The 14,244-nt window shown below is 35.7% G+C and overlaps 1 protein-coding gene across 4 annotated transcripts in view; it reads left to right on the forward strand.

Annotated features, from left to right (window-relative positions):
• The window catches only part of LOC129948485 (axotactin), a 223,923-nt gene that overhangs the window by 111,296 nt on the left and 98,383 nt on the right, over nucleotides 1-14,244 (forward strand). For all 4 annotated transcript variants that reach the window (XM_056059498.1, XM_056059501.1, XM_056059500.1 and 1 more), the window contains exon 9: nucleotides 12,739-13,607. In XM_056059498.1, the coding sequence (XP_055915473.1) occupies nucleotides 12,739-13,607 (869 nt within the window). The remainder of the gene's footprint in view (nucleotides 1-12,738; nucleotides 13,608-14,244) is intronic.

Raw genomic sequence — 14,244 nt, forward strand, 5'->3', positions numbered from 1 at the left:
AAAGCTATTTGAGTCGAAAGTAAATTTTAAACAAGTTTTAATATTGTTTTTTTGTTAGGTTTTTATTTTTTGTAAAAAAAACTTTCAGTTTGATTTTTCTCAAAATTCTACTGAATGTTGACAAAAATAACTTTTAAAAGATAAAAGTAGTTCAAAGGCAATATCTCAAAGTTTTTAAAAGATATTCAAGTCGAAAACCAATTTTTACTAACTTTTATTAATTTTTTTGTTTAGGTTTTTATTTTTTGTTCAAAAACTGTGAATTTGATTTTTCTCAAAATTTCATTGAATATTGAAAACAATAATTCTTATAAGTTATAATTAACTGGAAGTCATAATCTCAAAGTTTTGAAAAGATGTTTTAGCCGAAAATCAATTTTTAGCAACTTTGAGTACCTTATGTTTTTTTAGGTTTTTGTTTTTTGTAAAAAAAACTGTCCATTCGATTTGTCTCAAAATTTCACTGAATGTTGAGAACAATGTTTCATATTTATAAGCTAAAATAAGCTGAAAGGCTGAAAGAAAGATATTTGAGTCAAATATCGATTTTTGCCAACTTTTGTTAAATTTTCTTTTAAGATTTTAATTTTTGTAAAAAAAAAACTGTCAATTCGATTTTTCTCAAAATTTAAACGAATACAAAAAACAATATTTTTTAAAAGATAAAAGTAATTTAAATCCAATATCTCAAAGTTTCGAAAATATATTTGTGTCGAAAGTCATTTTTTACCAAATTTTATTAATTTTATTTTTTGTAAAAAAAACTGTCTGTTCGATTTTTCTCAAAATTTTTCAGAATGTTGAAAACAATATTTCTAATAAGTTAAACTTAGTTGGAAGCCATAATCTCAAATTTTTGAAAAGATATTAGAGTCGAAAACCAATTTTTACCAACTTTTGTTAAATTTTCTTTCAAGATTTTATTTTTTATAAAAAAAAACTGTCAATTTGATTTTTTTCAAAATTTTACTGAATGCTGAAAACAATATTTTTCAAAAGATAAAAGTAGGTTCAGGCCAATATCTCAAAGTTTTGAAAAGATATTTGAGTCGAAAGTCAATTTTTACCAACTTTTTTAATTTAATTTTTTGTAAAAAACTGTCTATTCTATTTTTCTCAAAAGTTGTCAGATTGTTGAAAACAATATTTGTTATAAGTGTTAAACTTAGTTGGAAGTCATAATCTCAAGTTTTTAAAAAGATATTTGACTCGAGTAATGTTTTTGGCAAGAGTACGATAACTTAGGCGACAAGTTAAAAAATAACGGTAATACTTACAATTAAGGATGATACATTTTTTTAAAGCCAACATTCTGTTTTCTTGGCCAATTTTCAAATCAAGTAAAAAATATATGTATTTTTTGAATAAAATAATTTTAAACTCAAAATTTGAGTTAAAAAAGTTAAAAAAAGGTTTAAAGTATAATTTTTCAATACTTCAAGATTATCCACTATTGTTCTTATATCAGAATCTATTGCTCTTATTTGTTTTTGATCAAAAACTGAAAACTAGATGATTTATGTCCTATAGTTCTTGAGCAAATTAAAAACTACACAAAACAAATATTTTAATTAAATCACTTTTCTTTTGCTCCAGCGTTGGTTCTTGAGATATTAAAGGTTAATCAAAACGTTCACCTTTTTTTTAAACTTTCTGTGGTAATAAAAACACAAAACCCAACTTTTTTGAGAGCCCTTTCTCCATCTTTCTGCATTATTATCTGTATAACAAAATGTATTTGAAGTTGATATCTCTTCTGGTTTTTGAGCTATGGTCAACGAAAAAAACGTACGAAGAAACGTCGAGAAATGTCAAAATGTTCAATTTGAAAAACCAGATCCATTACAATAACTTCCTATGGGAAGTTACTAAACGTCCCACATTAATCGATGTGAACTTTATCATCTTTAAGTCAAAAAACTAATTACACAGCATTTTTTTAAAACTCAAATCGTAGAGGGTGGGTCGACAAATACCTAATTTTTCAAACTTACTTCCATCTATAGGTCAAACAAAAAACTTTTAGTTCAAAACATCCCCCAATCTACTACATGTATATATATAAAAAAACCTCTTAGCCACCATTTTAACATTAAACCCAAAACCCGATATTTATCCTATTTGCCTACCCCAAAGTCAAAAGCTTTGACATGTCGTGTCTGTCTTTAAATTAGATTCCAAATTACATCAGTCATAGTCTTGGTAGACTTACACCCAACAAAATTTGAATAATAGAACAACAATGGGGCTAATCCTTGACTTAAGGATTAAATAAGGATAATTTAATCAAAATGTTTCCTTTCTATACCAAGGTCAAAATATTTCCCAGGATTTGATAATAATTCCAACGAATAAAAAATTAAAAAAAAAAATATTTCAAGCCCATCCTTTCAAAATGAGTTATCACCATCAGGACGAACAAACAACACAACCTTGACATCAAGTTCGTGCGCTCTCTAAATGAGTTTCATTCAATCTTGCCATCTTATCAGGCTCGTCAGTCACTATAAATTATGTGTGACTTATGTACTACTCGTATAAATCTGTATATGTATATGTGACTCTAAAGAATTTACTCTCCAACCGAAAATGCAATAAATAAACATCAGCTACCAACATCAGATCGACCAAAAGGTCAGAAGCAAGCATTTTGGCTTTCTATAGGTATGTAATTAATTTGATTTTCCTTCTCTCTTTCTCTCCTTATTTGTGAATTCCTTTATAAGTAAGCCCACAAGAAAGAAACCCCATAACTTTGTATATTTTCGTATATATAAAAGCTAATTTCGTATGTAAATCTCTTAAACGCACGTAGCTTGCCTGATGGGACTAATATACTTCCTTGTCTCTGCCCCGTTTGGCATTGGGATTTGTGAAACCCTAAAGGGTATCGTATATCTATACCAATCCTAACTTACCTTCCTTCATACAAGTATACTCGTTTACAAGGCACAAAACTAAGTCGACCGTATTTAACAAATCTAATCAATCAGTTGTCATTGAATTACAACTTAAGATATAGCAAATCACATGAACATCTGCCCCCTAGGAAGGACACTAAATAACATATCTCTCACTTTGACAGAAATAGTAGTAGTAGTAGTTATATAGTTGTACTCGTCTTGGTCCTTATATTAACTCACACTGTCCTTCGTCTGTCTCTCTGTCTCCGTTGCTGTCTTGATGATGATTGTTGCTTTTGCCTCTTACTGTTGTTGTGAGTGAAAAATCATGTCAAATTAAATTAACAAACCCGACCCGAGGCCGAAGCCGAGCGACGGACGCACAATAAGGGTAACTTGAAAGGTCACTTGGGACTATAGCGTCTATATATAAACACATATATATAAACTGTATAACAATTCGAGGTATCCTTGTGTCAAGCCCTTTAGCAACACACGCTCGACAAATGTTCCAAATACGTTTTGCAGACAATTAAATTAACTGCTTTTGTTGCTCTCTCGCTCGCTATTTGGAAGTCAAGCCCCCTTGGCCAATAATCCGTATTTTGCTTTAAAGCTTTCTATACCTTTTCACAGATACACTAAATTCTTCTTTCATTTAACCGTTAACGTTGTCATTGGTGGTCTTGAGACTATATTCAGCTTGAACTTCTCAACCTTCAGTTTCCATATAAGAAGCTTCCTCATATCCGGAAACCCTCTTCAAACGGAAAGAATTGTTGTAGAAGTCCTTTTTACCTGGTGGACAATAAGCCCCGCTCCGAAGAATTTTAGACCCCCAACCCCCCAAGACCGACCAAAGGACAGGCTATCTCTGTTTCGTTTACTTACAAATTGCTTTAGATAAGATTTTCTGTCTTTTAATTAGATACAAGCTGATATAAATTTATACCTCAACTCACAAGGAAGGTGGAAAATGGGAAGTGTATAGTTAGTTCTATGTTTACCGAATAAGAAGGATAGAGGGCGCTGTGGATGTCACAGCTTTGTAAAAACAAATTGGCAGCCATTTATCGTTAAGACGACTCCGACTGACGTGGCAGAAAGGTGCCTTCGTTTCTCTAGCAATTGCATCATCATCATTATCGTCATCATCATCATCACCATCGCATTATCATTGTCCTTCTTCTTCTATTGTTTTTAAGGCGTGTTTTCAACTTCACATCCTTTTTGTATTATGAGTTTTTATTTTCTTCATCTTTATTTTAAAGGAGATTTTACGAACGAACACATAAAAGTGGTAAGAGGATACGAACGTTTTCGTGTCGTCTTTTGCCGTAAAGTCGTTGCGACGATGGTGAATAAAGAAGGCAGAACGTCCGGGTCTCAGTCGTCGTCCTCGGCAAACGGAGCCAAAGTCGTTTAGCTAATTATTATCGAGTTAAGTTTAGAGCTAAGTCAAATCTTTTTCTCAGCTGTGAAATTCTTAGATGGATGAATAGATAAACGAGAATGAATAAAAGGATTTGCAGTGAAATTGTTGGGAAGGTTTTTTAAGGTACTGGTTTAGAGGCAAATAATCAGGTTAGATGAATATGCAAAAGAAAGAGAAAAAATTAAACTAAACTTTTAGCAACATTATAAAAGTGTTTAGCCACTGATGCCACACTGCGTAGTGGCGACCCGAAGGCAGTTATTTAAAAAAAGTTATTGAAAGTTCCGAAAGCAAGAAGATCAACTTGATTTCATTAGGTGAGAAAATGTGTTTGAATTAAAACAAAATTTTAGTTTAATTGATATTTTTTCGTTGTTGTGGATTTTGAAGTCAATGATGGAAATAATGAATACTTTATTTTTTAATTCTGAAGAAAAGTGCGTATACGCCTAAGTGCATCACGCTGAATTATTTATCAACGATTGGAAATTGTTTTTATTAATTTTAACGGACTTTTGAAAATTACCTGTAATACAGAAATCATGAACTAAATTTAAAAGAAGTTGCTAGTTTCAGTACCTCAACTTTAGTTCCAACCCCAGTGGAAAGTTGTTGGAGGCAGCAAACTAGAGAGGGGGGAGAGGAGTTTCCACGACTTTAATGCCAAGCCAGGAAGGGAAGACATCTTTGGTGGAATAATCAGGAAGAACAGCCTGCATGACAACACTTCTGTCAACGGATTCAGGCTCATAGATTTTGCTGCGGGCGAAATGTCATGGTAGCCAGTACGCGTTTTCCACACCTCAACATCCACAAAGGAACTTGGAGTTCTCCAGATCAATCTACCGTCAACCAGATTAACCATATTGCCATCGAAGCCAGACACGCTTCCAGCATCATTGATGTACGAATTTTCCGAGAAACTAACATCGACTCAGACTACTACCCCGTTGAAGCCAAGGTGGAACTTCGAGTTTCCAGACCCTAGACAAAACAGGGAAGTGCTGGGAGAAGGTATAACGTCGAACGGCTGCAATCGCCAGAAATCGCCAAATCCTTTTCCGACCGAGTTACAAGTAATCTCTCTCGAAGTTCTCTGCTGCCAACACAATGTATCGAAAACCAGTGGCAACATTGCCAAGATGCAATAAGCCACCAACAAGGAACCCCTGGTTTGATGATTAATGTCGGCAGGCAAAAAAGAACGAGAGCTCCTCATGAGCTCTATGAGCAGAAGAAGCGAGAGGAACTCAGACTTCTTAGAAGGAAAAATAGAGAAATAGAAAAACCTTGAACCAAAGGCTGCATAGTCGAAAGTCAAAACATCAAAGTGCAGGATGATCCATTCAACATAGACGACGAAACCCAACAATCCCGTCTTCCCGACTTAGGCAAAGTAAAGATTGCCATATTTAAGCAAAAGTCTAATAAAACCCACTGGAGCGGATGGCTTGAATGCCGAGCTATTTAAAGCAGCTGAAGATAAGTTGGTTAGGAGCATGCACCAACTTATCTGTAAGATATGGTAGGAAAAAAGCATGCCCGATGTATGGAACCTCAGTATTGTTTGCCTGATCCTGAAGGACACCCTTTAAACATCGCTTAGAAAATCTTTTCTGCCACAATATGTGAACGTCTAAAGGCCATCGTCATCAACCTGATAGGTCCTTATCAGTGTGGTTTTAGACCAGGGAAGTCCACAGTCGATCAAATATTCACATTACGGTAGATCCTGGAAAAAACCCAAGAACACCAAATAGACACTCACTATCTTTTTATTGATTTCATGGCATCTACAGGGACGAGCTGTATACAGCCATGTCTAGTTTTGGCATCCCTGTCAAACTCGTTCCATAAAGGTTGGAAACAGCTTAACAGAACCTTTATATTTCAAAAAAGGTTTCAGACAAGATGGTGCGCTGACCTACAATTTATTTTACGTCAACACTAGAGGCACTATCTGTCAAAAGTCTGTCTAATGACAAGCATATACAGTTGACATTGACATTATCGGTAGAACTCAGTGTGATGTCAATGGGGCGTTTGTGAGTATCGAGGCAGAGGCGGCAAAAATGGGCAACACAAAGTACATGCTGTCGTCAAGAAAGGACCTACAACACGGACGTCTTGGTCAAAACGTTACCATTGACAGACGTAACTTACCGCTGTAAACACAGAATAACTCTTGCTTACCCGTACAGCCCGTAAAATTCGTCGTTATATATTGTTCTCCATTCTTTACCTATGCAGGTGGGAAATTCTTCGGAATCATTAGAAGAATTTTTCTCTCGAAGCATCCTAAGACGGTCTCATCTTTCTTTGACAGGGTGCATGCCTCATCGCCATAAATGAGAACCGGGATGGTGAGTGTCTTATAGATGGTGATCTTAGATATTGAGAGAGGATTTTACTTATCAATTGCCTTCGAAGTCCAAAGAAGCAGCGATTGGCAAGAGTTATTATTCGTTTGATTTCAGCGCTGATTTCGTTGTCTGTGTTAATAGCGGTTCCTAGGTAGACAAAGGCCTTAACAAGTTCAAAGTTATAGCTGTCCATGGTGATATTTTGTCCAAGACGTCGTGGTTCAATGTCCTTTTTGGATGACAGCATATACTTGGTCTTGCCATCATTGACCTCTAAACCCATCTTCTTCGCTTCCGTCACAATGATCAAAGCGCTCCACTGACATCACGCTTTGACCTTTCAATTATGCCAATATCATCTGCGTATCCAAGTTATTGGATGGACCTTTGGAGGATTGTGCCTTTAGTGTTGACGGTTGAGTTTTGCAGAATTCTTTCCAGAACGATGTTGAAGAAGTCGCATGACAGTGCATCGCCTTGTCTAAAACCTTTTTTGACATCAAGTGCATCAGTGAGATCTTTTCCGACCTTGATAGAGCAGCTAGAATTCTCCATCGCCATTTTGCACAAACGGATAAGTTTGACAGGGATGCCAAAACTAGATATTGCTCGGTAGAGCTCTTCCCTATAGATACTGTCATACGCGGCTTTAAAATCGATTTTTCCAAGATCTGTGAATATTAGGTCAATAGTGGACTTTCCTGGTCTGAAGCCACACTGATAAGGACCTATCAGGTTGTTGACGAACGGCTTCAGACGTTCACATAATACGGCAGAGAGGATTTTATATGCAATGTTAAGAAGACTGATGCCTCTCTAGTTGGCGCAGTTTAGAGGGTCTCCTTTCTTATGTATCGGGCACACTATGCTGAGATTCCACTCATCGGGCATGCTTTCTTCCGACCATGTTTCGCAGATGAGTTGGTGCATGCTCCCTACCAAGTCATCGCCTGCTGCTTTCAATAGTTCGGCAGCGATGCCGTCAGCTCTAGCGGGTTTGTTTGACTTAAGGTTAGATATAGGTATCTTTACTTCGTCGAGGCCGGGTAGGCGGAATTGTTGATCTGCATCACCTAGGTTGAGTGGTTCTATCTCCCTTACAGCGGAATGCGGTTCGTCATCGCCGTTATTTAATTTGGAGAAGTTGTCTTTTCATATTCTCAACATCGACTCCGGTTCTGCTACGATGTTCCATCTACACGTCCAATTATTCCCAGAAGCATGTCATTTTCCTTCGTGGAAATGCGCAGATGCACCCATGCAAGGATCATGTTCATTTATGAACTTTCTGCGAGCGGCCAGAAATGTTTACTTTTATTAATTTCTAAGTGCTGATCCAGGAATAGATGCTCATTTATGAAAATCCTGCGGGTTGTCAATCTTCAGCTTTTGTTCAAGTATTTCCAAAGCCTCCATTTCAAAATTATGGCACAAATATCACGCTGTAACTTAATTTCTATTTGTATCAAACTATTGGAAATTATGTCACTTGTTGAATCAGCTGAAGCGTCGGAAATTACACGAAAATTTGCAGTGGGACTTTATTTCCGTCTAACTGCCTGGTGTAGAAGATTATACTTTTGACATGAGGTTCCTGTTCTTTTGTTCGAGTCTTCAAGATTGATATTTATGTGACCTGTGTGCTGACTCTTATTATAATTTGAATTTCTCTGCATCGAAATCGAACTAGAGGATACTTTTTTTCGTAAGCTAACTATTTCTTTAACTTCTTTAAACGGAAACAAATCTGCCTTATCCAGATTTTCAATTACTTCGCACTTTGATGAGAACACTCCAATTTCGTCAACCGTTGTTTCTTCGGTACACATCTCTTCGATATCCAGTTTAATATTTGCTGAAGTTGTATTTGTCGTTAGCAATACATTATTGTGTAATTGCTTTTTATCATATTTTAACTATTTATCATTCTGCATTCTGGTCAAGTGCAGAAAAATTACTTCTTCGTTTTCTTTACAATTGATGGATACATTTAGTGTAGCTTCTGAGACCAATTCGAATAGCGACTTTTCATCATTAACTGCGTTCGTATTCTGGTACTGGGGTTCAAGGGTGTCCTGATCTATAGTCTGCACTTTGTTAGGCTTCTCTATGGTTTGCGCATTAATATTGATACCATCTATGTTTGATTCTTTAAACATTCTTTAAACAATATTTAAATTTGGGAAGCTCTTCCAAATACTCTTCTAGAAATGTATAGTATAAATCATACACTTCGATACTGTTATATTTGGAGAGTTTTTTGGTGTAGAGATTTTCCATTTCTTCAAATAAAATCTCCAAATACCTTATCTTGTGTGTATCAACTTCTTCCAGTACTCGAAAGTCGCTCATTTTTCTTTTTTAATGATATGTATTATCCTTTTAAATCGGTTTATCTCAAGGCCTCGAGTTGCTGCCGCAATCTTTTCTAGACCCATGTTGATTTGTTGGTTTTTGTTGGAGGTGTTTTAGTTGCCAGGTTAACTAAGTTGTGCCTCGACTCACAACTCGTTGATCAACGTAAGTTGATGTCAAAAACTCAGTTCATAAATTCGATACTAACCGATAAAAATATTATAGAATTCAATGTTATTGTCTTTTTGAATTTCAATTCTAGAAGTCATAAATACATCTTGAAAATAGAAAAATTAATATAACACCTTGAATGTTGTCAATAAAACATTGAACTCGATGAAACCATGACATCTGAGAGTCGGATTTGGTAAAACAACGTTAATGTCTTATTTGAGAACATCTATTATAAGATATACGAAAATATTTTAACTTGTTTCTTGTTGGTGTAGCCGTACAAATTTGACTTTAACTTCATCAGCATCATTTATAAATCATATCTGACCAGCATAATATTTCTTGCTTTTTCGGTTAACAAATTGTTTTTCCTTCTTTACCTGGTTTAAGAACATCTTCTTTTGCATTTCTTTCGATTTCATCGCTTGAGCAAACAGAATCACTCAACATATTTCCATCGTTGTTATCATTTTCTATGGTATGATCCGATTCAGTGACAATATCAACCTCTGTTACACGTTTGATTTTTGTTGGCTTCTTCTTCGACTTAAGTGGCGGTCTGGCAAGTATTCCATCCTGAATTCGTTTCACAACCACAGACGATGTAATGATTTCTGAACCAACAGCAACCCTTTTTTTGATAGTTTAGGACTAAAGCCTGACGTAATTGTGTCCAATAACAAAGACTCAAAAGTTGGTCTTTCTGATGTAGTTTGCTTAGTAAGATCAAAAGATAATGTTGCAGGTTCAGTTTCCATCCATAACTCGCCAATGGTTTAATGTTTTTATGCAATTTCTTACTGACATTTTTTCTGCCACTTATTTTTTATCCGAATTAAATTTTAGGGATTTGAAAACTGCTAAGTCCAGTAGTTGCAGAAAATGACTTGAGTACGAAGGAAGTTTTAGTACAGTAACATTTGCAGAAATGGCAGTTTGAATAAGATCAATGGTTAAATGCGTGGAGTGGCCGTCGTATACAAAACTGGACACTCTTATCCGATAGCTGACAAAAAACGCTTTTTCAAAATAGTTTTTAAAGACATCTGCCTTCACCCGTCCACTTTGAGTTGCAGCATAAGTTATATTGAGAAAACCAGTTCTAGAAGGCGACATCCATTGATCCCATATATTTTTTCAACGAAACATTATTAATAGAGGAGCTATTTGACCGTTTGCACCGCATGCCATTAGAACCGTTATGCTCTCTTTTTCAGTCGGTCAGTGTTCTTCTTTCGGGCGTACTCTACCGACTGGGGCTTTTTAATTGATAGACTATGGCCCTTTTTAAAGTTTAAGTACCAGTCTTCGCCTAGTGTTCCATTTCTAAAATTAGTCAGCAAGTTATCACCTAGAAAGAATTGTTCTACCAATTCCAAAACTTCTTTGCGGGATAAACCAAAACCCCTTTTTTTCCAATACTTTAAGTCCTGTTGCCAATTTTTCTTCTGCAAAAAAAGGAAGAGCACAAGGTCGACCATATGTCCTACTTTAAACTCCTCAATTCCTTTTTACGTGGCAGATAATTGTATTCTTTGGAATTTTGTATATGATGCTGGCACGGTAGCTTGTCATTGGCTACTTTTTACTTTAGCAACTGCTTCTAGCAATACTGATTAGGAATAAGGCATGCCTCTTGTTGTTTTTCGTTTATAATTTCTCATTTTGGTCTTTAAAAGTTCGAAAAAATGCACTTACCCCAGGCTTCAGTTATGCACTTTCTCTTTCACAGTAATTTGAAAGGGCAAGTGCATACCATGGCCAAAAATGTATCTCTATTGCCTTCTTACCACTAGCGAAGTTAACTTCTCCCACACCTAAGTTTGCCGGCAACCAAAAACAAACTGATTTCAAAATGTCAAAAAACATGTAAACAAAAACTTTTGTCAGTGCTGCCAACTTTCTTTTTTTATAAGGAAAATTTATTTAACATCGCTGTTTATAAATTAAAAGTTGTTTTCCACCTTACTTTTTATATTTCTTTGGTCAAATAACTAAAGGGGCTTAAGCCGACCTAGCCAAAAGAGTTCCTTTAAATGTTAAGAAAGTTTAAAACTTGCTTTCTTCTATCTTATGCTTGTGGTAAAGCGTAGTAGTAGTGCTTTTTTAATAGGAGGGAAAATTAAACCATACTCTTTTCACTGGCCTAGATTCAACACCTTAGGAAAGTATCTTTGCTATCTAACGTCAAAAATGTGTTTTTCCTTTTTGCGGAACAAGTTATTCATGACATAATCGACTTTTGTACTAAATTTTTGTTAAGTGCTCTTAAGCTGGTCTACACTTTACACCTCCACTAAACAATACTGCCTAAAACTATTTTAAACTTTTTAAGCATACAAAATCTGGGATATCCGTATGAATACTTGTATTCAAACAAACCGCATCATTTACATTAAATGTTTTACCAAATTTAGTGTGACTCATACTATCCGCATAACAAATACCTCAGGCCAAACCATCTATCCAAATGAAACAACATTCCCGCGCACTTATCTAAAACATCAATTCTTCTTTCAAAAAATCTAATCTAATTCAATTCCCTTTATAAAGCTCGTCAGTTGGAAAAGCCTATTTTAAATATTATTATTTGCCAAATGTTAGCCGCCAGCTAACGTCCGTCCATCACTTACCTCAAAAATAGAAAAAAAAAAAACAATCTCACCTTTCCTGCTCACGCCCAAAACCAATCATTTCAATATAAATGAGAATGCAAATTCTCTTTTACCTTCGTAAAATGTAAAACCTATATTAATACACCATCCATTGACACTTTGAAAAACTGAACCGTATTGAATCGAACCAAACAACCACATTATATATTGATATGATGATTAAAACAGTATCTGAATTTGCAATTTTACTAAACCTTCATGGCCCAACTATGCTCGAGTTTATGTGTGTAGTACGACTTGTTTATAGCTGAAATACAACAGCAAAAAAAAAATAACCCCATTTAATTTTAAAACCTACATTTAATCATTTTTGTCTATTTTTCATTTCATGCTGCTCGTGGCTTCCACACGACCTACCCACCAACCAACCAACCAACCAACGAATGCCTATGGACGAATTTTTTCCACCATGATGGATTTTACACCGAAATCATTTTCTAAAATCCGAAAATTCACTAAAAACGTTGCTGTTATGTGCAAACGAATGTATTACCAACAACAAACCGCCACAAACACCAAATCTACTGTTGATTTTGATGCACCACCACTATTCAATGTCGGTATAACCGGAATTTCAACCCCAATACCCAAACTAAAAACCTCGAACCTGCGACCCTTGTCGATTTGAATCGGAATTACCTCAACCGGATGTTTAACGTGCGTTTTAAACAAAAATTCAAAACCCCAACAACAACAACAACAACGACAACAAATCGTTTGCCACTGCGATAATGACAATATCCAATTCAATTCAATATGCGACCTTCTACAACCCCTAACTTTAAACCCCTAACCACCCAACATGTTTATACGTTTGTTGTACTGGTGCATAGATACGGCTTACCGCGGATAAATTGAGTTTTGATTTAGTGCCATCAGATGCCAATAGTGATACCACCCTTCCAACGGTAATTAAAATCAATCGACCCACCTCATGGCACTCGGTGGAACTGGACTATCGAGACGGCGAGATTAGATTCACAGTGGACTACAGACACACCCTTAGAATGATGTACGAGATGACGTTTATCATCGGCGACAAGGTTATAATTGGCAGCAGTCTGAAGTCGGCCGCATCCGGGCTGGTCGGCTGCATCCGGGACATCGAAATCAACGGCCATCTGATTGAACCACGTGACGTGATAAAGACAGAACGAGTTGTGGGCGAGGTGGCCGTCGATAACTGCAATTACATTGATCCCTGCAAGAGGCCAAATACGTGCGAGCATGGCGGCAAGTGTTTTGTGCGCGACAACCAGGTAACATGCGACTGCAAGGATACAGGCTACATTGGCAAGAATTGTCACTTCACCAAATACCGGAAGACGTGCGAAGAGTTGGCATTGCTTAGCTACACCAAGTCGGACGTTTACCTTATCGATATCGATGGCAATGGGGTTTTCCCGCCGGCACATGTGAAATGTGATTTTCAGAGTTTGGAGAATGCCACCAAGACAATTGTGGAACACAATCTGCCGAGTCAGATTGACGTTAGGTCGGCGAATGATATTGATTTTAGTTACAACATCCGTTATAGAGAATTTTCGCCGGAAATGTTGCAGGAACTGATATCGCATTCGTTGTATTGTACGCAGTATATAAAATATGATTGCTTTAGGGCACCGTTGGAATTGCATTCCGCCACGTGGTTTATCTCTTCCAGCAATAATAACACAGTCGACTTTCTGGGTAATGTTAAGAGGTGAGTGTGTGAGACTTTTTGAACTTGATTTGCTTTTATGATTTTAACGCTTTTTCTTCATTGTTGGCTTTTAAAGTATGTAACTTTTATAATACGAAATGTTTTTCAAATTTAAAATAGAAGACGTACGTTTTTTGATAATTTTGAGTCTTTCTAAATGAAACCTTAAGCTCAGGAAAGGATTCTTTTTTGTTTAAGTACTCACATCAAACAGGAAAATAAACTGAATACTTTTTGTCATTTAAGCCATCAAACTATAATGATTTGTCTAGGGTACTGGACAAGCAGTAAACTTTTTTAAGAGTGTTCGATAATTTGTCGAGAAAGGCTCGAAATAATAAAAAAACTGGTTAAGAAACATTTCAGTGGAGGGCTATTCTGCTGCATAATTGTGAAAATATTATTAAAATGTTTTTAAGATCAAATGATTTTTGATTAGCAAAAGTACATTCCCATTTTTTAAGTTAATTAAAAGAATATAATCTTCAAATTAAAGACATAAGGAATGGACAAGAATACTTGTCATTATCTGATGATTTAAAAGAGATTTTAGATTTTAGAAAGTTCCAAATTTTATTAGTTTTAACAGAAGTGTATTTTACAATATCATCACTTTGTTAGTAAAATCAAACATTCC

Source organism: Eupeodes corollae, chromosome 2 (assembly GCF_945859685.1).
Source record: "Eupeodes corollae chromosome 2, idEupCoro1.1, whole genome shotgun sequence".
NCBI classification, from domain to species: Eukaryota; Metazoa; Arthropoda; class Insecta; order Diptera; family Syrphidae; genus Eupeodes; species Eupeodes corollae.